Genomic DNA, 27,064 nt, shown 5'->3' on the forward strand with positions numbered 1-27,064 from the left:
CTGGATCAAAATATTCGCAAAGTAGTCTTGATCCTTCACTTATTATAAGAATTAAGATTTTCATCAATTTTAGAGACGAGATTAAATCTCTAAAATTGAAATTTCAAACGTATGCCATATATAAATAAATTGAAGTATTAGTTTAGACCGGAGAGCATTCGTTAGAAGTATAGGTCAAGAGCCGCCGGGGGCCGGGTTGCGCTAACTACAATACGAACGTTTGCGCCAAACACACACTTCTCCTCGACTATAAAGTACACCTGTCAAAGGAAATTCTTAAATCGAAAATAGAAGAAAAGCTGTTATACTTACAATCGCATATTTTGTCTTTTCTCCTCTATCGAAGTGAAAGTTCTTTCTATGCGCGATGTGACTTGTGAGTGAAATTTCAAGTTTCAAAAGTCAACATTACTCACAAATCTATTGATATTGGTCTGATTGCTCATACTATCTATCATGATTCATGGCCAAACATCGAGAAAGAAATTCCTTTACGCAAATCTCTACTACAAACTAGCCATGGGATAATTCTTATTTACAGGACCTAAGGACCCCAAACTGAGGCCCTCTATTACGTCATTGTAGCTAGTCAATTGAACTACGGTAATTTCTATGCTCAGTCGAATAACATGTATATTTTTAGGCGATATCCGGCGTTTGACAGGCGGAAACATCACTGTCATGCAGGATCGGGTGACAGACAATAATTATCATCGGATTTTGAGCTGTACTGAGTTACTGACAGTCCTCTAAAACCGCTTCTACACGTCGACGGATGCATCTGTACCTGTTGAAGTGAAGAAGGTAGGTACATCAACTGATCCACAATTGGCCATTGCAAACACGCGACATAACTTTAACATCGATTTTGGTGTGACTGCTTTTACGCATCCTTGAAAAGTTTCATTACAGGCGTATAATAAGTCATTGCTGCGAACGACTTAACAGATCTCACGCCGTTTTGTTGTGTGGCCCTGGGTGCACGGGTGTTGTTAGTGCCCAGGTGTGTGTGCAATACAAGAGGACACTGTTCCACCCTCGTAACCCAGCGGCGAAAGCGACACGACCGGTGAGCGATTAGTCCTAGAACTGACTTTTTATCTGTCCAACGAATCAAATTACTTTTGGGTGTTAAGTTTGCATTGCCAAAATTGGAACAACATTTTTAGTTGTGCGCGGGAATCGAACACACGATAAGTCAAGAACTGTCTATGTAACTGTGAACGGACTGTATGTATGTGTGTTAAATAAGTCATAACTGACCATGACCCAGCTGGGGTATCCTGTTGCATCAGCGTTAATGTGTCCGTCCGGTTGTTAACTCATATTATGACATTTTGGTCCAATAGCCATAAGCGTCTAGATAAATAGTTATAGTCAGTAGTAGGTGCTAGGACTGGAAGCAGTATTGGAATGAAGTGTTTAAGATGGAGAAAGATCTAAGCTTATTTTTGTCTCTGACATACGAATTAAATACTAGATCTAGTTTACCCCTGTAAAGACCGATAGAGCAATGTTAACAAATAGAAAAAATAGCGCTAACTCCCAAATTTCTCATTGTCCAGTCATTGGACAGTGTTGATGAGGGATGATGATGGAAGTTGTCTAATGATTGGATGTCAGAGATATTTTGCAAGATCGATCCAGCAACATTGGGACTAGTGTCTAGTGATATTAAAAAAGTGCGTTTAAGCGCGTTAAAAGTTGAAACAATCATGACTTGGAACTTTGAAAACAATATGTACTATCAGAGAAGTTGATTCCTAGGCAGATGGGGGACCTACGTAGTTTGTTCGCTTTACGTCAAACCCAGCCGACAGATCACAATCAACATTGAATTTGACAAGATCCGACCAAATGACGTTGGTCTGTCAACTGCTTAGGAATCAATTTCCTCGATGGTACCTACCTACTAGAATTTATAAGGCAAATTCTTATAATAGAATTTGTTTCAAGTTTGTAACAGTATGTCGCTGCCTGCATGAAAAATTAAAAAGTGATCGATTTTAAACATTAGTTTAACTTGCAAAGTTTGAGAACTTTGAAACAATAACTTACAGTTGCTGAGAACAATCGCTGAACTTGTACTAACTTACGAAAATTGGAAAGAAAATTAACTGGAAAATGTTCAGTTATTTTAAACTACTAATAAGTAAAATCTTGAAATGAGGCAAAATAATAAAAAATATATTATTTTACCTTATTTCAAGATTTCCGGGTATATATCAGACATATTAGAATCTTGGGACATTTTGGAAAGTTTTGCCATCCATTGCATTATAGTTCAATAATAAAATTAAAGCTGATACCTATATCATTTAAAATATCCAACAAAACTTTTAATCCCACCCCATTTCAATGGAGCTGACCTGACAGAAACTTTAATTCTTTTAATTCCACCAGCATTATCACTTCAATGCGGACTTGATGCTGATAATCCTTTGATGCTCCAAATTACTGATTAAAATCCTTGGATTCATTAAGTCTTATAATTGAATCGAATCGGGAATTGTATTAAAAAACGGTGGCAGGGATTTTGAGTGCATTTTCCTACGAATAATAAAAACTAAGGAATCGTAACTCCCATTTTTGATCTGTCATGTAACGTCAGCCTAGTACCGCTCAAGGTCACCTAAATATTGCAAATGTAAGGTACACTTTTTACCGACTTCCTAAAAGGAGAAGGTTATACGTTCGGCTGTATGTATCTTTTTTTTTTGTATGTTCAACGATAACTCAGCCGTTTGTGATCCGATTTTGAAAATTCTTTTTGTGTTGTATAGGGCTTAACTCGAATTTGGTACCGTGTTCACTAAAGTGGTGATCTGATGATAGAATCCTGGAGGAATCGAGGGGACTCTGAAGCATTCGAGGTAAATGCTACCAAAAAGTAAGATTTTGCCCCAGGTTATACCCTGGATCCAAAGGTTCCCAACAGAACTTTTGAATCCTTATAGATACAGGTTCGGGGATTTCGGCGTTATTTAAACAACTGGAGGCATAAGCCAACACATCAATTTATTTGATCATCATCATCAAAATCATAATTATGCCATGAGTCATCACATTATGACCCAATTATTGATGCTTTTCGTGATATTTTGCATCGAAGCAGATGTTTTTGATGATTATTTCGCTGTTTGTGGACCGATTTTCAAAATTCTTGTGTTGTTGTATAGGATATAATCTTGATCTTGTATAATAATTACGAAAGTGGTGAGTTGATGATGGGATCTATGAGCAATCGAGGGAAATCCTTGAAATTTATCGAAAGACTCATAATGGTTAAAATGTTGTTTCTAGTAACTTAAACATATGTTACGAATAAGAGAAAGTTCATACAAAGGTGTCTCTTGGTCCAAAGGCACTGAACAGAACTCCTGAACCTTTAAAGATATATTTTTTTAAATTGCAGCATCGCTTAGATAACTGCAAGCATTTACCACAATTTCGCTTACAGTAACATAATGTGAATAGTTAACATTCGTAGTGGTTATTTACGCATAAAACCTTATCTTGTAGATAACTAAAAAGAGTGAAATTATTATTTTTAACAAAAAACTAAAACCGACTTTCAAGGTAAAAACAATAATAATATGAACTAAAAAGTATTAAATAACTCTTAATCTATAATAGTGCCTTTTTCAGAATTCGTATAAATCTCAACTATTTCTGTACATACTACAGTCTTCATTACTTTGAAGTCGGTACCAGTCCCAAAAGCTTCAGATATTCTGACATTGACTGAACTCACGATAAAATTAGCTGGTACCGACTTCAAATAATGAAGACTGTAGTATGTACAGAAATAGTTGAGATTTAGACGAATTCTGAAAAAGGCACTATTATAGAGTAAGAGTTATTTAATACTTTTTAGTTCATATTATTATTGTTTTTACCTTGGAAGTCGGTTTTAATTTTTTGTTAAAAATAATAATTTGACAAGTATTGTGGATCATGTTTTTTGACAGAGTTACTTTTCCTTAGTTTTTATTATTCGTAGGCATTTTCCGCCTAGGTCCGCGTCAAAAGTCAAAACGTAATAACAAAGATGTATAATTTTCCCCGAATTTTCACATCCTCTCCTAATTATTTTCTTCTGAGCGTGATGTAATAATAAAGCCTAACGTCTTCCTCGAAAACTAGACTATCCAACACAGACATAATTTTTCAATTCAAACCAGCAACTTCTTAAGATCTGCTACTTTTACCGTAAATTTTGATTACTTCGCTATTCATTTAATATTTCAAGTAAACAGACAAGTATGAGTGTTGGCGGATATCAAAGGATTTTCGTGGTTGGATACTGCTGTCTAATTTGGCGACACAAGGATGTCCGATGCAGTGGTGATACTGAGAAATGAGAATGTGTGGTGGGCCAACGCTCGTTTGAAAAAAGTGATAATGATGATCACACGGGAACAACAAATATGACGTCACAGGATACTATTCATAATGAACTTGACGTCATACGAATCTTTCAAAACATCTGTTTGTGAATTGTGACGATCGACGGTTTCGTTAAATAACACATGAAACATCCTACGAGTGAGCCGGATATAACATGCTGTCCTTTTCCCACTTTTTAATAAATCAGGGGTCGTAAACTATGCGTTTATGAAGTGAAAACTTCTTTAGCGCTTTTGGGTACTTTTTTTTGGAGACTTTGACACATGACCTAATCAAAAATTTGTATAAGGAGAGCAGACCACCGGCGCAGCGTAAGAGAGGAAGAAATATTCCTCTTTCTTTTTACCGCTCTCCGAAAATGCATGCCGGTCCAGCTGTTTCGTTTTCACGATAGAACACGAACTATTCGATAGAACACGAATAAAATGACATTTTCTACAAATAATTCCTAGCTAGATCGATTTATCGCCCCCGAAACCCCCTATATACTAAATTTCATGAGAATCGTTGGAGCCGATTCCGAGTTTCCAATTATATATTTATATATATACAAGAATTGCTCGTTTAAAGATATGATGATATGATGATATAATATTTAGTTACTTAATAGTAAAAACACTACAATATTATAATATTATGTTAAATCAAGAAGACCAGCGCTACAGACCATAAAATATAAGTAGAAAATGTTATTCGATTATTTTCGAATACCTTTAAGGAAATATTCGAATATATGCGAAAAATAACATTCCCTAAGTCCAAACGTCATAATGCCTCACAAATTGTTCATAGAAGTTTAGGAGTTGTGTGAAATTGTGAAGGACGCGTGTAATGTTGATGAAGCGAAATATTTTCACGACACATTTCACGGAAATGACGGAACTTGGAACGAACATCATATGGCGGTATTCTACAACTTTGGGCTTAGGGTCAATTCATAGAGTTCAGACCGCAACGTGACGCGTAGATGCATTTCTAAATTTGTATGGATTTAAGACGCTCCCCCTACGGAGATGCCGTAATTTACAGTTTTTAGAGTCCTATTGATTCATAATTTGAAGGCTACAAAATTATAATAAAAATAAGCAATAAAGTTCAGCATATTATGAACATTCCTTTCTCCGTTATTAATTTCCTATTTTTGTTTATTATACTCTTGATATCAACTTCCGAATAATAAAAATTTATTTCAATTCAAGCATACATTCAGTATCTTCCTAGTATTTACAAATTATGTAGGTAATATTTGAAACACTAGGTGACTCGCCAATCGATCGATAATTTCATTAACTTGCCTTGAATTTTTTTAGGTAATTTTTAAATAGGCTTTTGGTGCGATCTCGGCAACGCGACGCGGCAAATGTATGGTCAAGGTCGATTGCTCAGGGGATGGCCCTAAAAGATTTGCAAGACGTCTCACGCAATTGAAATCTGTCAATTCAGTACAAAAATACATCAACGCACGCGTTACGGTCTGAATTGACCCTTAGTTTACGTATTAGGTAATTAAGGACCATTAAGAAGGTTAAAACTCTGTTCAAGATTTATTCCATATTCAAATTTAACCGCTAGATTTTTTTGGGGGCTCCGTTGCCAAGTGGCGAAAAATTGATTTCTTGTTAGAGATATAAGTACTACTTTCTTGTTTATGTCGGTTTATGTCTGTTTGTCTCTCTGTGTGTCTGTCCGTCCGTCCGTCTGTATATCACAGTCACTTTTAAACCCCTACTTCTAACGCGGAAAATTTAGATCCAAACTTAATTATTGTAAGACATTGAATAACTTAAACAAATAAAATTCTAATTTTCGCGAAAGAAGGGACGGCGCGACCGCGACACTATTTAAATAAATCGTTACCTACATACAAATTAAAATATTTGCTTGTGATCACGGGGTTTAGCGGCCAAAACGCTCGTTCACGCGGACGCATTATATAAATCGAGATTTGGATCGGTTATTCGTGATCACTGTCAAAAGTGTTTATCAATCAAGCTTAGGCGATTTAATTCAGTGATCTATCTTGATGGCAATCGCTTAAGACTTTAAGTGATCACTATTCACTGTGCTTTCTGTAAAGTTAAACTATAGAAAAAATGTTAGATACCCCTGAAATATAAAGACAGCATAAAAGGTTAACTTCCTTTCCAATAAAATGATATGTAATGAACGATGCGTTTACCTAAACACACGTTATAGTAATAATTATACAATGTTTTGTTCCTCGTCTGCCAATTTTTTTCTAATTTATCTAAAAAGGACAAAACATTTTATGTCGTTCCAGTCTGTACACTGTACACTGTACTGTGTACACCCAACCATTTACTGTTGAAGATTAGCATAATATTTAGCAATTATACTTAATTATTTAAGCGTCATCAACTCCCAAGCGGCAACCGGGTGCCGCATAACAATTGAATTGATTTACGATCCAAAATTACACGTCTTATAAAAACTATTTTGCTCTAATACAGATGGACTGCGGATGCTGCGGACACGGAACAGCCATAATGTCATGGAAATGGCTATATAATGGCGAGTAACGTTATTGGTGTATATGTCGCAGCCGACTGGTTTAAATAGCCGTTCAATCTAACAGCTAGCCCTTTGACTTGAACAACGCCATTCAATCACACGTCTAGCTTTTATATTGAATATTTTAGTCGCTCAAAACGTTCAACACTACAGCTGATTCAAAAGCCGCCGTCTAATTGAAGTAGTTCAGCGCGCACCGCTGCGGCGCTAGGTGCGTTTTATTTACAATATGGCGTCAACTAGCAGGTGTTTGTTGGTGTTTGTGGTTGTTTTTCGGAAAGAAGTTAATGAAAGTTACAAGTGTTATTAAAGAGACAAAAATTGTGGAGGCACATACGAGTGAATTTAAATTTCAACAAATATTCCCCCACAAGGAGGGTTCGGGGGAGGCTGCGTCCGTCCCCCAACAAAAACAAACACAATCCAGAAAGTCCAAAAGTTGGTTAGGTTCGTGTTGCGGCAGCAGCCGGCGACCGCCGTCAAATAAAAGGGGGGCTCGGGGGGTGCAGCCCCCCGCCAAAACAAAAAAAAACCAGTTGGCTAAGCGTCGTCTAGCTGTAATGTTGAACGTTGTAGTCAACAAGTCAACTAAACGACGTATAGCCGTGTGATTGAATGGCGTTGTTCAGTCAAAGGGCTAGCTGTTTGATTGAACATTTATTTGAACCAGTCGGCTGCGACATATATATATATATATATATATATATATATATATATATATATATATATTGTGTGCAATAATCCCGGAAATTATCTTCCGTTGAATTTGTTACAAAACAGATAATGCAATAAAAATTATAGTCTTAGGCCCATACCTCACCTCCCGCCATGGCGACTGGCCAGCGACTTTACCATGACTACGTCTGGTCGCTGGCGTCTCTATGTCACCGCAAAGCGGTGTTTTTCTTAAATTCTATGAAGATTTAAGAAAATACCCTGAAAAAATGTTCAATTATCTGACAGATTTTGTGTCAAAGTGTCAAAATAATTATTTAGTTAAAAGTTATCTGACGATTGGAAATCGACTCTAAAACATATCTTATATCTTTAAATCTTATCTTAAATCCTTAAACGAGCAATTCTTGTATTGTAATTGGAATCTCGGAATCGGCTCCAACGATTTCCATGAAATTTAGTAGGTATATAGGGGGTTTCGGGGGCGATAAATCGATCTAGCTAGGAATCATCGAAGGAAATGTCATTTCGGCAAAGCTCGGTCAAACAGATAGTAAAAAGTAAACGATTACAAAAAGCAAAGCGTTAATTAATATAGAAAAACGTAGGTATAATATTAACAGACTAACGATTTTCATATCCTACTAAAATATTAAACTTAACTAAAAATAGATACCATCATAATTTAATTGATAGATTAGTAAAGATTATGTGAGGACTAAGGGTGTCTGTCTGTATGTTCAAACATCCGTTCCAACACATCACAATCACAATAAATTACACTTTTTTAGTAGACACACAACCAAAAAATCTTCAAACTTTCAATCCCTACTTAGTCAATGATTTACAACTTAAGTAGACAATCATCACAAATCATTTTAGGGAATAGGGAGTGATAAATAAGGCGTCGCACAGGAAACGTTTAACATAAGGGCGGGTGCACATCTGTCTCCGGTAAATCCCAAAATATGTATGCTATGGCCGGCCGGTTTTTACATTTTTCCAATCCAGTAACCCAATCCAGCGCTAAAATGCTACTGGAATGTTGTGTACCGGCACTGGAATGCAATGGAATACAAGTCAGTGCATTCTTGTGCATTTCAACCCGTTTAACCCATCAATCGCCAAGCGGCACCCGGCTGTCGCATAACAATTGAAAATCTATTGTGTCTGCGTTTCCCACGATCGAGGTATCCTATTTACAATAGCAATTCAGCTCTGGATTGGTATAATGTAAACCGGCCATTATATCTCTCTAGTATCTTCGTATGACAAAGAAATAGCATGCAAATAGACTCTACCAGCTCAAAATATAACATTTAGCCATAAATATTGGTGCACTTGACTTGGTAGATCTGGCCTGCTCCGATACCGTTTGGCCTGATTGGGCTGGCCTGATTGATTCATTACCTCACATTAACCAACGAAACGAAAATGAGTTGCAACTTGTAATTATTTATGACGCAAACGAGCAAACATTGCCTGATGGAAAGCGATTTGATACCAGGGAAATTAAAGATGCGTTGGTTTTAAATTAAATCATTACTTAATAATTAATATTATATAATATAAATAATATAATATAATACATATGAAAGTGTGTCCTGTGTGTCTGTCTGTTTAAACCTCTTCACGCCCGAACCGCTGGACCAATTTTGCTGAAATTTAGTATGCAGATACTTTGAGTCCCGGGAAAAGACATAGGATACTTTTTATCCCGGCAAAATGTACGGCCCTCCCGCGCGGGCGTCATCTTTTTGATCAGATTTTGCCAACGACTCTACCTCGGGCAAAAACTATTTGTTTAGTATCCCACGGTAAGTGGTAACACAACGTTTATGGGATAAAAAATTATGAGTTACCTAATCCATGTCCTTATCATATCATATCATCATAATTTAAATTTTATTAATATCCGTTTAGTAGTTTTAGTGTGAATAACAAACATTCACGCTTACAATGTTTTCCCTTTATATTAGAATTAAGTGGTTTAATAATGTAAGTAATACAAACATTTAAAATATAAATAAAGATGTAATTTACGATTAGTTAGTTATTAATTATAGTTATTGTAAGTATTATAAATCAAATGATTTGTCAATTGTCACAGAATTACCCTAAAAAAAAAATACAAGAGTTTTTTTTAATTTAAATGCATTATCTAATCTTCAATAGTTCAAATATAACGAAAATTCTTTCGAGTTCATTGATTCACAACAAAGTGGGATTCCAGTGACATTTCTCACCCAGTTTATTTTTGGTAAACATTGGCTTAGAATTTTTGTCAGAATGAGAACCCCGCGCGGAATCGCATAGAAAATAAATAATACCAACATTAAGTTTATAAATAACTAGATTTGTGGAGCAGTCGTCTGCGCGAGTTTACACTATACGATTTATCGGGCGACCACATTAATCGGACATTGTGATAGATTGGGTTTAATTGATTTGTTGATAAGGGACACAATAAATAATATTATGTAGATATAAGAAAACATGTTACATCCATATCTGTCTGTCCGTCTGTCTATGTGTTTTTTATCTCTTCACGCTCAAACCGCTGAACCGATTTTTCTGAAATTTGGTATGGAGATACTTTGAGTCCCTCGAAAGGACATAGGATAAAAAAAATGTGCAATGAGTGCAAAATATACTCATATTCAGGATTATTGTTTTCTTATTGGATTGTTACAAGAGGTCGGCTTCTGAGCTTTTTTGTCAGGGTTGAATAGATAAATACTATTAAAAAAAACTAAATACTAATAAAGAAACCGGACACTGTAGGTACGTACACAATACCGTTAATATATTGTGATATAACTCAATTTTTAATTTTAATGGTTTTTCTCACTTTCAATGACTAAAATATAAAGTATATTTCAAATAACGTCACTTTTCCAATTTTCATGCTCGCTACAATCCAGATATCGAGACGTAAGGCATGCTACATATCGTAGATATTAAAGTGCTCTTTCATCAAGTCCTTGTAGCTTCTGAAATTATCAACAGTGCGGCTGATCTTCATCCGGAACGCACGTCTCGGCTTCTGATTTTGTGAATAGACTAGTCATTTTGTTATATGCCTGGATTTTGTGATATTTTAGTGTTAAAGAAGTCGTTTTGTTGAAAACTGTGCTCAATATAGTAAAAAATTACGAATTTTTTGGAATGTGTTTGTAACATTGTGGTATAATACTCAAAATAAAATCTTAGTCATTAACTTAAAGTTAGTCATTTAGTGAATTGCCTGGAATAAGATAATGAAGTGATTAATTTGCGAATATTTAGGTTTGTATTACGTCTGTGAAACTGATAAGCCAGTGCCAAAGTGTATCTGACGGCGTATGGATATTGTTGTTGAATATTTATTGTTAATTTCAATAATATTTATTATGAAATATGGTGGCAATGGTTGAAGTCGGCAGACCCAACGAGTACTTCTTATCGTTTTTGCCTGTAAGTATTTTTAGAGTAAGTAAGTAATATTAAGATGAAACTAAATTAATTTTCCTTTTAATTATTAACTACGCATTATTTTAAAAACAATTGAAAGTGGTATCTCCTGTCTGATTAGTTTGTGTAAAATATTAAGAACTGTTTATCGTACGCGCAAAAGTAAGTGCTACGGAAACTGAACATTTTTCCGTACTTAATATACTTAAATTAAGAAATAATAAAAATATCACCGCCAAACAATTAAAATACCTAATTATTTACTGCCAAATTTAATTGTTCAAATAATTTCTAACTTTTGTAAAGTACTATTTTGGTCCTTAATTGTACTGTATCATCTTATAACTAAGACTATATTCATGGAAATTCGTTAAAAATAGTATTAATGAGTATCACATTGACACCTTATAACTAACTAGATGTTTCGCGCGGCTTCGTCCGCGTAATTTAGGAATGTCACAGAACCCTTATTTTTTCCGCAAAAAAAGAAACCTATGTCCTTTCACGTAGTCTATTCTTCATGAATCATGTGTGCCAAATAACATAAAAATTGGTCCAGTACGTTCAAATAAGCCCTTTCAAATAATTTCCCCCATTTTTCCACACTTTCCTCTATTTCTTCGCTCCTGTTAGTCTTAGCGTGATGAAATTCAAAAATTCAAATCGGACTAGTAGTTCCTGAGATTAGCGCGTGCAAATGCACAAACAAACTCTTCCCAATTATAATATTAGTATCGATTGCCAATGCGTTTTATAATGCAATCAAAAAAAAAAATTTATTCGAAAATGGCCTTCTTAAGGCCAAATGTTCAATATGCTGTAACTGTTTAGATATTAATGATTTTAGATGTTCCTTGTAAAGTTGATGTTCCCTAGCAAGGCCAACTATCAAATCTTTAGTTGGGCCTCATAAGGAACCACCGTCCTTCCTAGGAACATTACCAATATTGTAACTTAAATAAATCGAGGCATTAGTAGATTTTCTTTTATTAGTACCATACATATACCCCTATACGACAATACCCTGTAATAAATGTGAGATAGATAGATAGATATAGGTTATGTAACTGAAAAATAAAGTTTTTCAGGGTGAGGAAATTACAATAATTGTAGCCTCGACAACCAAAGCCTACAAACAGTGAGATTTGGCGAGCACTGCCACAATTGCGGCGCGATCGACTCGCCGCCGCGTTTGTGGCCTTGATGGATCTAAGTGTGTAGCAGAAAGAATATGCCTTACCATGACGAAAACTATGACTTTATAATAGTTGACCTTCAAAGGAACGTGGCCTTCTATGGTGCATGGTCGTATAAAGAAAAGTAGGGATCAAAAATTGCAACAATTTAAAGCTTTTAAGGAAACGCACCTAAAACATCTTTGGTGATGTATATAAAATATCGGCCAAGTGCTAGTTGGACTCGCGCACGAAGGGTTCCGTAACACTATAGAGCAAAAATAGAAAAAAATGTGTTTTTTGTATGAGACCCCCCTTAAATATTAATTTTATTTAAATTTTATTATTAATTATTAAAGCATACTTAAACAAAATTGAGTATCTTGTGAACATTTTAGGTTGCTACCTGTTGTCATCATTGATACCGAGCAAAAAATGATAAAAAAATCACGTTCGTTGTATGAGAGCCCCCTTTAAAGTTTCAATTTATTTTATTTTTAGTATTTGTTGTTATATAGCGGCAACAGAAATACATAATCTGTGAAAATTTCAACTCCCTAGCTCTCGCCGTTCTTGATATACAGCCTGGACACAGACAGACGGACAGACAGATATCGAAGTCTTAGCAATAGGGTCCCGTTTTTACCGTTTGGGTACGGAACCCTAAAAACGACATTCCTCAGTAAATACCTAGACGACATTACAAATACTTTAAGATCAATGCCATCTTATATTTAGCGGGGTATTTGGCGTGCCGTTTTTGTCTGCTAATGTGCTAATGTTCAGTCGAACTACTGATTGATGTTACACTGTATAAACATTTTTTGGCACGAAATATGCGAGAAGCAAAATACAGAATTATGCAAAAATACCCAATATTCCATTTTAAATTAATATGAAAGTATGCCGAATGATACTGGGTAACGCTAACGACCATGAATATACTTAATTATTTTTTTCATTTATTTCGCATCAAACAGTCATAAATCATAATATTATATATACAAAGGAAATACAATATGTTATAATATTTTTTTTACAATAGACCTATAATAGTGCCGAAACATAAGAATATATTATTTAAGGACCCTGAGCCATGTAAGGCCACTCTAACGGGAAAATGATTGTTATAAGTTTATTAACTAAATAAATTAAGAAAACAAATTATCAAGTAATGCTCTGTTTAATAAGGTATCATGTTATAAATCTCTTTTTAACCTAGCTTCAATAGCCATTTAATAAACTTAAGTTTTGTAAAGCTCTTCCAAATGGCCTTGCAAGGAACACAGCTCCAAACAAGGCCAATATTATACATCAGTCGTTTAACTTGAAAATAGAGTTACAAGTATTTATTTATTTGCTTTTACTAAAACGACATTATAATTTCTTTCAATTAAGCAACACATTAAATGTTCAACATATTTGTATCATTTAAAAAAACTATAACAAACATTGCTTGAACATCATCTTTTAACTAAGAGTATATTAATGGAAATTCTTAAAAAATAGTATTAATGAGTATCACATTGACATCTTATAACTAATTACCAATGCGTTTTATAATGCAATCAATTTTTTTAAAATCTTAAATGGCCTTCTTATGGACCCGTTCTTAATAAGGCCAAAATGTTCAATATGCGTGTATAAGTTTAATAATCTTAATAAGTAAAGATGTTATAAAAAACAGTATTATTTTAATTCTTACGGTACGCATATTTTATAACTAAAACTAACTGTTTATATGTTAATGATTTTTAGATGTTCCTTGTAAAGTTCATGTTCCCTAGCAAGGCCAACTATCAAATCTTTGGTTGGGCCTTATAAGGAACCACCGGCCTTCCTAGGAACATTACCAATATTTAAACTTAAATCAAGGCATTAGTAGATTTTCTTTTATTAGTACTATACATATATACCTATACGACAATGCTCTGTAATTAAATTTGAGATAGATATAGGTTATGTAGCTAAAAAATAAAGTTTTTCAGGGTGCGGAAATTACAATTGTAACCTCGACAACCAAAGTCTACAAACAGTGAGATCTCACTGCCACAATTGCGGCGCGATCGAGTTGCCGCCCCGTTTATGGCCATAAGTTTGATGGATCTAAGTGTGTAGTAGAAAGAATATGTGCTAACATGACGATAACTACGAATTTTTAACAGTTGGCCTTCAAAGGAACATGGCCTTACATGGCTCAGGGTCCTTACTTAGGTACTGTTTTTCTGCTGTCCTAATATTTATATCGCTTGCTGCTCTACATAACTGTTTAATTTATATTTGTTAACTACAGTCATTATAATTTTAAATGTTATTTTTATCTGAAACGTGTTTCGTCACATCACACCTGTTTACATAAGATCATTTTTTATGAGTGTCGCGCGGGAACTGCACATTTTCTTCTGGGATAATAACAGTATCTATCTTATGTCATTTTCGAGACTCAAAGTAGGTATCTCTTTACCGTGTCCGTGTACCTTTCATCAACCAAAGAATTCAAAACATGCTTTGAATTCTTTGGCCTCGTTGGACTTTAACAAGGATTCGACAAAAAATTTAACCAAGATTGCCATGACAATCGAAATCTCATTTTATTGTGAATGTGTAAATAGGAAACCCATTATTTTCAATACAGGTACTATGATGTCAGTCCAACCTTGTGGCGTGCGGCAGCCCACATATTATAAACAATTCGAGCATTTATTTGTAGACACTTACCTGTTCGTCACTTCTATATTTCAAGACATGTACGTCACACAAAATATATATTTTGTCACTTCTTGTTGCACTTAATTAAAAGATGAATCTAAAGGTACAAGTTGGAAGACTACCATCTACAGGCTACAACTACTGGATTTTTCTTATTTCTATAGGTAGGTACATAGTTTCTATGAATAAACGTGTCGCTAGCTTGGTGTCGCTAGCTGCGGGTATTTCATATTATGCCGTGGCCACATCGTCGTATCCTACGAATAAGGGCGCCCTGGTCACTATGGCTTTTTATTTTTATTGCAAAATCAAAATCGGCAGCTCATTATCTATAACCTTCAGTGTAAAAAATAGTAAAAAGTTAATTTTAATAACCAATAATGAAGTTTTAAAAAATGCCACATTTGTTAGCTCTTAAATTCCCCGGCGAAAAAAGCAACAAAGGTTTCAGTGACCGTTTTCTTGGAGTACGTGAAAGGACGCGCGGGGCGGGGACGAGGCGCTCGTGTCACCACGCCCTTACTCCGCGAACTCGCGTATGCGTCATTGCACTGTTTTTTGTTTAAATTACTTTGTGTTAACCGTAAAAGGGAACACACAGTACGTATAAAAAATATTTTACATTCTTAAAAGTAATTGCCTGGAAAAAAGACTCTATTGCGTCTGTGGCCTTTACACACGGAATTTTGTTGCCTTTTTCTATGTACGAAATTTATTTCTTTAATTTTTCTTTAGTTGAACAGTTATTATTAGAAAAAATTATTACATGAATTTGCCTTTTATATACTAGCCATTTCGAAAAGTATATAATTGAAAGTTAATAATGTTTTGTTTTAATTTTGTTAAAAAGCCGCAGTGAACTTTGTGCCTTTTTCCGCCGTATAGAAAAATAGTTAAAGGTAGTGTGCTAAAAGAATATTTAAATCTAAAATAATATTCCACAATATAATTTGAGTTTCTTTTTTTTGTATTTTTAGGTTCTAGAAAACGAAAGCAGTCCCCGGTGCCTGAAAGAATTGAAAAAAGTTTATTTTTTATTAAAAATTTAGGAAAAGAGCTTTTGGTGTATCGAGAGTGAGTGTAACGAAACTTTTTTTGTTACTATTAATTTTTTTGGTTTATTGGACGAACTGTGAGTAACTGAACGTACCCAAAATTTTGAGTACATCTCTTGAGCTGTGCTGATGATGTATCATCGGTCATCACACTCTTGCAAAAGGACACGAGGGATGTCGTATATCGTCTCATAAAAGAATTTGATTTAGAATACAAAATATTAGCGTTATCATGTTAAGCTGATGTTGAAGTAGAATAGGCACCGCTCCGTCATATTGTAACTACTATAAGTTTTCAGCCAAGCCAGAGTTTTCTTTTACCTATAATCATTATGCTATACTCGTACTTTTCCATTTAGACTTAAAGTATAAATGGGAAAGTATGTTTGTTTGTCCTTCCTTCACGCCCTAGCGAAGCAACTAATCGACATGATTTTAGCACATACTAAGTCGAAAGAATGAAGAGTAACAATGGCTACTTTTGGTTTTGGAAAAACATAATGTTCCTAAAATACTCGTGTATTACTATAATTAAAAAATCGCGTATTTTTGAATTTCACGCGATCGAAGCCGGGGGCAAAAGCTAGTAACTCATATAGAGGTAAGAACGGCAACCAACTATTATAGAGCTTCGGTCGCGGATACTTTAGGAGGTATCCAGTTTTGAAAGTCTACCACACCTTCGATAAAATTTAAGGTACTTTTTTTCCTTTCTCCCACTCTCTCTCTCGAATCTCGTCTCCCACTGACGGACCATTATACTAGTTACTTCCCACTGCCATAGCACCTTAAAGTGTAATACTTTTGGCATTTTAGGGAATAACTAAGGGTGTCTAAGATGAGATTCCTACATTTCCGACAGAAGTAAGATTTACATTGTATCAAAGGGTAGGTAGACCTTCAAAACTGGATACCTCCTAAACGCGATCGAAATTCTATAGTTGCTGTTTGTTCATACAGGGAAACTTTCAGCTTTTATAAAATGACAAAAATCTTTCTATCGCTGGCTCTTGGATAATCTAATTGTCATAAAAGTTAACCAATATTATCATATTCAGAGTAACTAGTCGTTAGTTATAATGTTATTTGGTAATTTAAAATAACTGGCATAAAACTGTAAAGTCTTATCACGTTATATGTTTTATTTTTACAAGTTGAAGGAAACCTATAGTTACTGTGATTGCTTGAAAGCAATCACAATAACTATTGGTTCTCAACCCTGAAAAGTTGAAAATTAATATTATAAAACGTTCCATATTATTAATTTAATGTATGTTTTTTTTCCATATTATGCCTATTTATATTGTTTTTTTTTTGGTTTACGTACCCAAAGGGTAAAGACGGGACCCTGTTAATAACACTTCGATGTCTCTCTGTCCGTCCGTCTGTCTCCAGGCTCTATCTCAAGAACTTTTCACAGATTGAGTATATCTTCTGCCACTATAACAATAAATACTGAAAAAAATATTAAAATAAATATTTAAGTGTGCTCCCATACAACAAACGTGATTTTTTGCTATTTTTTGCTCCATGTCAATAATAGCAACAGGTGAGCTTTTGAAATGTTTCGTAATAATTGACGACAAAATTAAAATAAATTAAAAAATTACGGGGGGCCCTCATACAAAAAACACACATTTTTGGCTATTTTTACTGTATGGTAATGGTTCGGAACCCTTCGTGCGCGAGTACAACTCGCACTTGGCCGATTTTTCAATGTGGTTTTAAAAAGGAAATTCTTTGATAATCATCACTAAAAAGACACAAATGCTCTTAAGACCCCCGTTGAATCCGCACAAAAAAGGCATAACGTTACGTGTGTCTGATGAGACTTATTTTACTCCGCCGAAAAAAGAAATAAGGGACAAATCTACCCGAAATATCAAATTAAACGTCTCATTCAATATTTCATAGCAACCGCTACGTAGTTATGCGATAATTTCATAATTAATTTCTCAAAGTTGTCTAACAATATTTTGAAATAAACACAAAAAACCTTCTCCTGTAAAGTAGGGTTTTTGCAACAGCGCCCTTATTCGTAGGATACGACGACATATGCGTCTATCGTACGAAGCTTAGTGTTATGAGACGATACCATCCATACTAATATTATAAATGCGAAAGTATCTCTGTCTGTCTGTCTGTCTGTCTGTCTGTCTGTCTGTCTGTCTGTCTGTCTGTCTGTCTGTCTGTCTGTCTGTCTGTCTTGCTTTCACGCCAAAACTACTGAACCGATTGCAATGAAATTTTGTATACAGTTATTGTAGAGTCTGAGAAAGGACATAGGCTACATTTTGATGTGGGAAAATATCTTATTTCCATGAAAATATCGATGAAAATGAATTCGCATTGCGCGTGGCCAGCGCTCATCCCGGGGGTCCTGGGTTCGAGTCCCGCAGGCGGAACAAAAAGTTTTCAATTTTCCTGGGTCTTGGATGTGTATTAAAATAAAATTTCAAAAATCTTAAACATATTTTATGTATAATATTATAAAAAATCCAGAAATAAATCGATGGAATGAACATTTTAGTTCTAATACGATTCAACAGATGGCGTTTTATTTTTTACTTTATTGGAACATAGAACTAATCATACTTATTAGTTAGTATGTTTTTGTTTATAGTTTTTAATACGTTAGAATATTATCTATACTAATATTATAAATGCGAAAGTATCTCTGTCTGTCTGTCTCGCTTTCACGCCAAAACTACTGAACCGATAGTAATGAAATTTTGTACACAGATAGTCTAAAGCCTGAGAAAGGACATAGGCTACTTTTTAACTGGAAAAAGGGGTTGTAAGGGGGTGAAAATGCGTAAATTTGGTCAAATTAACTTAGTTCCAAAAACTTAAAACAGATGGCGCCAAGAGTCTCCTAGATCGCGCTATTGCTTGCTCATGCGTATTTCTATAAGAGGTGGTACCATGTTGAGGTAGGTTTTACGATTCTTTCGATTGTTATACACGTTAATATTAACTAACTAGCTGTTGCCCGCGACTTCGTCCGCGTGGACTTTAGTTTATAACGCGCGGTGTCAACAAAATTTATGTCAAATTTAAAAACTTTTTAAAACCCTGGTAAGTGGTACCCCTCTTAGGGCCGCGTTACACCGGAATGGCAGCGCTGAAAGTGCTCGCCTCGCCGCTGCCATTCCGGTGTAGCGCGGCCCTTAATTAATCAAAATACCCAAAAACAGCTGTGCAGTGTGCACATAATCTATACTAATATTATAAATGCGAAAGTATCTTTGTCTGTCTGTCTGTCTGTCAGTCTCGCTTTCACGCCAAACGCCAAAAGTATCTCTGTCTGTCTGTCTGTCTGTCAGTCTCGCTTTCACGCCAAACGCCAAAGCTACCGAACCGATGGTAATGAAATTTTGTATACAGATAGTCTAAAGCCTGAGAAAGGACATAGGCTACTTTTTTTACTGGAAAAAAGGGTTGTAAGGGGGTGAAAATGCGTAAATTTGTTCAAATTAAGTTACTTCCAACAATTCATAATAGATGGCGCCGTGCGTCTTCTACATCGCGCTGACGCTTGCTCAAAAGTCTTCCTATAAGACGTGGTATCATCTTACATTTAAGTTTCGATTTTTTTCGATTGTTATATCTATTCTACGGTATTAAATAATTCAGTACTTTATCTGTGCAGTGACGTAACCTTAAATCTATCAATGATAAATAGTTTATGGGTAAAGTTGTGTAATCGGAGGGCTAAATAAGCTTTAAAATTTGGCATAAAATATAAAGTTTAATATAAAAAAATGAAATACTTATTGTGTGCACACTGCACAGCTGTATTGATTTAAGGGGTACCAGGGTTTTTTTATAAAAGCTTTTGACACCAATTTTGTTGACATTGCGCGCTATAAAGTACTATAAACTGAAGTCCACGCGGACGAAGTCGCGGGCAACAGCTAGTTGGACGATACACGCAGAACGTCCAATATCGTTTTAAGCACGAAGCACTACGCATGTGCGGCCGCGGCATTAGACATACATACATAGAAACCAGTAGTATCGCTGCGACACGTCGTCTGCGGTTGAATCATGTCGCCCGCGGCTGCCAACCGGCACCTTATGGCACTGTTTGACTGACTCAAAAAAGTTTAAGGGAGGCCATGCCGATACAGTCGGCAGGGCGTCGCAGACTCGATCACACAAAAAGTGTGTCGTCTGCGATCTCCCTATAACATACACCCGGGTATTTATACCATAATATAATAAAACACAAGGAAAGATGCAACATTTATTTTCTGACGCCACTGTCAAATATTTATGTGAAGCTATTTAAAGTTAACTTTAAATTATTAGTTGTTGCACCTGCACAACTCTGTTTGCGAAATAATAAATAATAATAAACTCAATAGTCAACATACCTCTACATTGCAACATATGACATCCAAATTGGTTCAGCAGTAACCTTAAGAGTATGTGTATTATATTCCTGCGATATCTACGACCTCATTGGCAAATAAAGAGATTATTGATCATCTGTCACTCTAATTTTTTACTTTTTTTGGTCACTTTGAAATCTAATTTGTCACTCTCATGTTTTCAGACTGTGAACTCTCCGCCCGTGCCGCACCGAGACCTGAGCGCCGCACCCAACACCTACCGTCCCTACCACGACGAGTATGCCGCCGTCCAACGCCAGCCAAGGCCAGAAGAAGTCAAGAAGGACAAGAAATGGTCCATCGGCAAACTCTTCAGACGAAAGAAGAAGGAGGAGGAAAGCGAATCGTCCTCCAGCGATGACGTGAGCGGTTCCCCCTCCAAAAAAAAGGGCAAGAAGAAGAAAAGAGCGCCATTAGTCAATAATTTCGACCATATCGTTATAAGAGACACCAGGAGAGCCCAGAGTTTGGCTAAGCCGAGTATCCATCAGGAGTATTTTAAAGATGATGGCGTTCTGTCGGACCCGTCGGCAGAGTTCTTACATAAGAAGAAGATTCAGGAGCCATACGAATCGAAGGAGTATCTTGATTTGAGGCCCGATACGAGAGTATCGACGACGGTACTAGAAACGCCCGGGAAGAAGAAGAGAAAAAGCAGACTAAAAGCGAGAGTGGAAGCGCTCCGTAACAGCATCCGGGGGGAATCCAGCAGCGACGAGGAGTCGTTAAAGTCATCAAACTCCTCCTCCATCGTAAGATTTAGAAGCGAGGACTCTTTGATGAGATCACGAGATAGCTCGCTCAATAAAAGATCGCGAAGCGCTCGAAACGAGAGATATATCAAGAGACTATCTCGAGACGAAGAGAACCAACTGAATAAAGAAGCAGAGCTCCTGCACCAAGGCTATACTAAAGCGGAAGTTGAATTGTTAACGCGCACGCCGACGAGTCAGAGCAGCGGCTACGGCACCTGCAAGCGCGACCCTCACAACAATATCAAGCCGGAGCTAAATCCGAACGATTTCAAAAAGGGCACCCTGAAATCTGACTCTATATCGTCATTCCCATCAAATCAAAGTTACCTCTCATCTATTAACTTTAACGCTAAAGTTAACAATGATCACATTAACTATTCCATCCAATGCGCTAGTAACAATTCAAACAGAGAATCGCTTTATGCTAACACGCAGAGGGAAGGAAGCTTATCTAACCAGTACGAGAATCCGGAGAGTGTCATATGCGTTAAGTTTCCTTTGGGAAGTGTACCAGTAAAAAAGGAGGAGAGATCTCCCCCTGTGCCGCCTCCTAGAGACATGCAACGTAAAGTTGTAACGCCTCTGTCTATGTATTACGACAACAACTCTGATAGAACAAACAACAGTCATAATTTTGTACACGGAGTACCCAATAATGATTTCGAAAGAATCATGAGACGGAGCCAAGAAAGGAGCTACGGAACGAGTGGGCTGCGCCGGCCGATTTCTAACTCAGAAGATCACATAGCAATGCAAAACAATGAATTCATGCAACACTATTTACAAACCAACGAGCAGCCCAGAAGACCGGCTTCTGTTTCGGCGGAGCCAAATCACTATGGAATATTTTCCAACTCCAACACTCCTCCTTGGAGAAGAAGGGTAGAGCAGCCCAGTGCTAGGTTAGAGCCATCAGCCGTCCAAACAAAACAAGACTATCTCTACTACGCAGATCAAAGTCCAAGATCACGTCGCCCTATCAGCATTAAAAATGGCCTCCAGCAAAATCAGTATTTAAGTGACTCGCAGGCATCATTTAATGTCCCCGAATCAGTGTATAAGAAACCTCGAAATGCTTCGGACTTTTGGAGAAAAATCGACGATGCTGAGAGATTGCGTCAACAGCAGGGAGTCTTTGCAAATACTCGTAGTAATAGTGATAATACTCATAATGACGTTATGTACCGATCTTTTTCTGAACGATCTAAACCTACGAATAAGCTCCATCAAACTAGAGCAGTGAGTGTTGATAGCTGTAATAGAAATAAATCATATGATTTGATGGATGGTGCCAAAATATGGAAAGCCACTACTGAATATAAGCAATCAGAACCCAAAGACTCTGCTAAGTCAGAAGTAAAATCGCCTACAAAAACACACGTCCGTCACAAATCAGATACCTATGGGACTGGAAACGGTCAAATAATATCTGACGAGGAGAAAAATTCAGAGAGGCGAAAGTCTACAAACCTTGATGATGCTCTCAACGAATTAGAAGCTATATACAATAGCTTAGGTTTAGGCGACGAAGACCTATTAGACAGGGCAGAAAGGAGGGAATTGATGACACCCAAATTTAATGAACATTACAATGATTGGAATGGAAATGATGACAACATATCATTACGAAGTCAGCCAACGACGCCGTTACGCCGAATACCCAGACGATCAACTTTACCCGACAAGTTGCAAGATGATATGGCATTCCGAAGAATGAATTCTTTTAATAATAAAGATAAACCTAACCCTAAGGAAGTTCAGTCACAAATTAGCTACATGCTTGCCTCACCGGTGTATGTACCGTATGCGTCAGATGACGATAAATGTTCGGAACGTAATGAACCTGATATTGTTCATGATGACGTAGTATATAGAAATATAAAGCAGACCAACAACCGCCTTAAAACTATAGATCCTCAACCACCATTTGGTATTCCTGTTGGACCAATATCTCCAGCGCCACAGAGTGACTATTTACATGCGATTCCAGAAAACAAAGGCAGACCACGCTTTGTTCCAAAACGATCACCAGACCTTGTAGCTGACGATTTAGCGTACAGAAGTTTGAGAAAAGATAATAGAAATTCATCTCTCTTTAACAACGATGATTATGGAGGCCTAATAAATAACAACCCAAATAGTGAATACCCGTATAACAAAGACGTTTCTAATATAAAGAAGAAGCGCGCAGTCAGATCCTTATCAGCTAACATTTTCACTATGATCCAAAAGGAAATAGATGACGCTCTAAAAATGACGAAGGCACCGACACTGCAAAAAACAAACAGTAACAGTGACGTCATGAGACGCCTCCGAGAAACGTTTGAGAATAATGACAATAACTCACGGGACCATTATCCTCGTAATAAGGTAAAACAACGCCACAATACCGTTAACTTGTTTGTTAATAACCCACCCACACCATCTCATACTTTCACACGGGATGATTCATTTATCCATGCAGATGATACATGTCTTGCTAAGTCATCATCATGTGATAAGTCCAAAAATTCATCTCCATTAAACAAATCACCTCAAACCTCCAAGCGCTCATCGAAAGACGAATTCCAACATGTACTCAGCATGTTGGCACAAGAAGCCATGGATACTAGCAACAAATTGGGGGTAGCTTTGGCTGAATTAGACAAAAATCGAAACAAAAATGAAACAGCTAATATTCAAAGTCGGATATCTAGTAGTCGACAAGATTTCTTGAATGGACTGACAGAAAAGAGCTATAATAATAATTCATCAGCCGTGATGAACGTTAACGACTACTCCAAAGTAAAAGAACCACAACCAGTATTAGATAATGCGGAAAACAATAGTCGAGGTAAAAATACTGAAGATAGTTTATTAGTTATATCAGATCAAATAAGTAAAGTAGAAGAACAATTAAAAAGCAGTGTTGAAAGAGATTCAGAGTCAAGGAATAAAGATAACCATAAAAGTCCTGATGAAGTAAAATGGCCACCGTGCGTCAGTAATATAAATGATGCTTTTAGTGAGAGTAAGAATATTTCTAATATTGTTTCTAAGCCCTTATATGAATCTAACCAATCAAATAACATATTTTATGAGAATACTAGTAATGACAAATCTGAAATATCAGTTCCGAAGACAAAATCTACTAATCCTTTCATAAATAACGACGAAGTAGTCAAAGAACTCAATGAAATAAAAGCTTTCAAAGAATTAAAAGACGGAATTAAAGACTTAATTGCCGGTATATCTGAAGTCAACGACAAGTTGTTTGTTAATAAAAAGACTACCAAAACAGATGATACAATAATTGAAAATACGGTTTCTAAAGATAAAACTGACGCAAATATAAATGAAAATAAAACACAAACAGATGGCAAGAACAATAGAACATCATTTACTCCTTCAATATACGAGAACGATAAAAGAGACGATGCTGATACGGAATACAACTCCTCTGAGGAGCTAGCGACAATATTTAAGTTTGACGTTCAACCTCCAGCAGTCGAGAATGTAAAGGAGAAGCGCGAAGATTTGAGTTCACCTAAGATTGTGAAAACTATGAACCAGCACCTGCGAAGGTTGTCGGTGGACGAAGGCACTTCTAGTCAAAGCCCCCCACCAACAAATGTGGTACCATGGAGAACAAAACCCCAAGGTAAAGGTATGTGGCCGTTTGTCATGCATGGTGTATGGATTTCACTTTGATCATTTGCATTGCTTTTTGTGTTTTTGTTCCTCAATTGGAATATTTGGGCATCGATTGCACCCGATAAATTCGGCCATTTTATATACATTGCGTATATGGGTTTAAAAGAAAAGTTTCATTGGGTTAGTTTTCATCATTCCATCATTGGGTGTCCAAATTTGAACTGGTTTGGTGATCGGGACTCGGGTGTTGAGTTTCGGGTGCGATCGAGGTCTTACCGAAATTTTTTTGTGCAGGCAATAATGAGAAGCAACAGTGCGATTGGCACTCGTCTGGCACGATGATGTTAGCTTGCTCGTACACCCTGATGTTGTCACAGCACCTGGCAGACCTGGATTGGCTGACGCTGCTTGGCCTCCTCCTAGCAATTGTCACCATCATCGCTATGCTTATGATATAACAATGTGTAAATCCTCCCTTGATTTTTTTTAATTTTCTTGTTAGGAGTTATTAGTGGAAAAATACTTTTCAGATTTCAGGGTTTTATGATTTAAATTTTAACAGATATTTAATTAAATATAAAGTATTGGTTCTATAAATTAAAGTACTTAAATAGCTAAGTTAATGATTTTATTTGATAGCAATATACTCTTACTTTAGCTCCGTGAATAGAATGCTTTGAAAAAATAGTTTGATAAATCTGTTTTAATTAATAATTATCTGAATTTTTGCTCTTAGATTACATACCTATAACCTATTTATAGCAATTTCATTATAAAAATTATATTTAGGGTTTCAGTCTTTCTCATAATGGCGTATACAGCCGTGAAAGAAATTATCCAATACCTACTTTTTTATCTACTGCACAATAATTATTATTCAAGTAGCCAATTAATTTTTGCTGTGATGTTAATTTATGCCTCAATATAAGAACACTGTGCCAAAATTATATCCTAAAATATTTTTTTAAAGTTTATCGAAAGCATGTTTATTTATGTAATGCATGGTTTTTGAATTTTTAATAGAGTTGTTTTTTATTTTGTAAGATTGTAATATGTAACCCTATTTTGTGTCCTGCACTAATAAATATTCGATTTTTACCTGTTTAAAGTGTATAAATAAATATTATTATTAATAAAATGAGAGAAAACTGCATAATTTGACCTTTAAATTTTCATGCTCTGGGACATGTAGGTAAATCTTCTAGCTCAAAAACATCATTATCAATAAATGTTTTATTATTTATTATAGATTTAATAAGTAACGATTTTCGAACTTTACTTTGGAAAAAGTTTTATTCTTTGTAATGTTTCCGATAATTTGAATAATAACCAGAGAAATAAGCTCGCGAAGGCTTAGCCACCAAGCATAAAGATTCGCTCAGATTAATCTATTCATCACAGTGCAAAGCTTCTAATTTTAGTTTATCACAATAACAAGAATATTGTTCAAAGAAATGAGAGAAGAAAAATTGAGATTACTTAAATCAAACTCTTAACAGCTGATTCTGCTCAAAAAATAACACCAAATAAGGAAAGAAGATTGGTCTACCCCCATATATTTACTACCTTACTACCTCGCCTACTTATATACAAGTAGGTAGGTAGTAGATGCTTAACAATAAAATAATCACGAACCTAAAGGGCCGTATTTATTTTCATTAGTAATAAGTGTAAGTGATTAGGGCAGGTAATTAGTAATTAAAAGAAAGTAAAGAGCAGGATTCGCCCATCTTCTTTAAAATTCTTTAGCATGGACTTAACAGATTTTAATGTAATGTATCTGTTTCTAGGTGAACAGTAAACGCCTCAGTATAAAGAGCTCATCGACCTACACCTTCTAGGTATCAGCTACTTGTATTTTCTAAGTCTATTTAACTTTGTATCGAAATGTAATTCTTCTTAATTTATGTAGAGGCTTCCATATGACAACGTTATGTATATTTAATGATATATTATGTTGTAAATTAAATAAAATGTTTAAGTTATTTATTCGTTTGATTTTTCTGAGCTTACTCTTTCCCCGTTAGGTAAGTATACTAATACCCTGGAGGACCCGTAAAAATCTTCTAATCTTCGGCATAGATGCCGAAGATTAGAAGATTTTTCCGGGTAATGTAGACATTAATAAAACCTTTTGTCGTTGTTTCTAAGTAAAAATTACTTGTATTATTTTGGCTCAACTCATAAAAGCAATTTAACCTTGTTTTCCAATTAGAGAGCATTTAATAAGCCAGGCTTTCGTTCGTTTTCAATTTTTCAATTCCGTGTCT

The 27,064-nt window shown here is 35.8% G+C and overlaps 1 protein-coding gene across 5 annotated transcripts in view; it reads left to right on the forward strand.

The window, feature by feature from the left end:
• LOC121738473 (homeobox protein 2-like) overlaps positions 1-26,779 on the forward strand; it is a 128,640-nt gene extending 101,861 nt beyond the window's left edge. The window contains exons 1-4 of one of the 5 annotated variants that reach the window (XM_042130534.1): positions 10,617-11,073; positions 20,571-24,807; positions 25,089-25,258; positions 26,585-26,779. In XM_042130534.1, the coding sequence (XP_041986468.1) occupies positions 11,017-11,073; positions 20,571-24,807; positions 25,089-25,252 (4,458 nt within the window). In that variant the 5' untranslated portion in view covers positions 10,617-11,016 and the 3' untranslated portion in view covers positions 25,253-25,258; positions 26,585-26,779. Of the gene's footprint in view, positions 1-10,616; positions 11,074-20,570; positions 24,808-25,088; positions 25,259-26,584 lie in introns of those variants that run through there. The other 4 variants (XM_042130535.1, XM_042130536.1, XM_042130537.1 and 1 more) reach the window with 4 other exon arrangements.
• Positions 26,780-27,064: the final 285 nt, after the last annotated feature.

Source organism: Aricia agestis, chromosome Z, assembly GCF_905147365.1.
Source record: "Aricia agestis chromosome Z, ilAriAges1.1, whole genome shotgun sequence".
In the NCBI taxonomy this organism is placed as follows: Eukaryota; Metazoa; Arthropoda; class Insecta; order Lepidoptera; family Lycaenidae; genus Aricia; species Aricia agestis.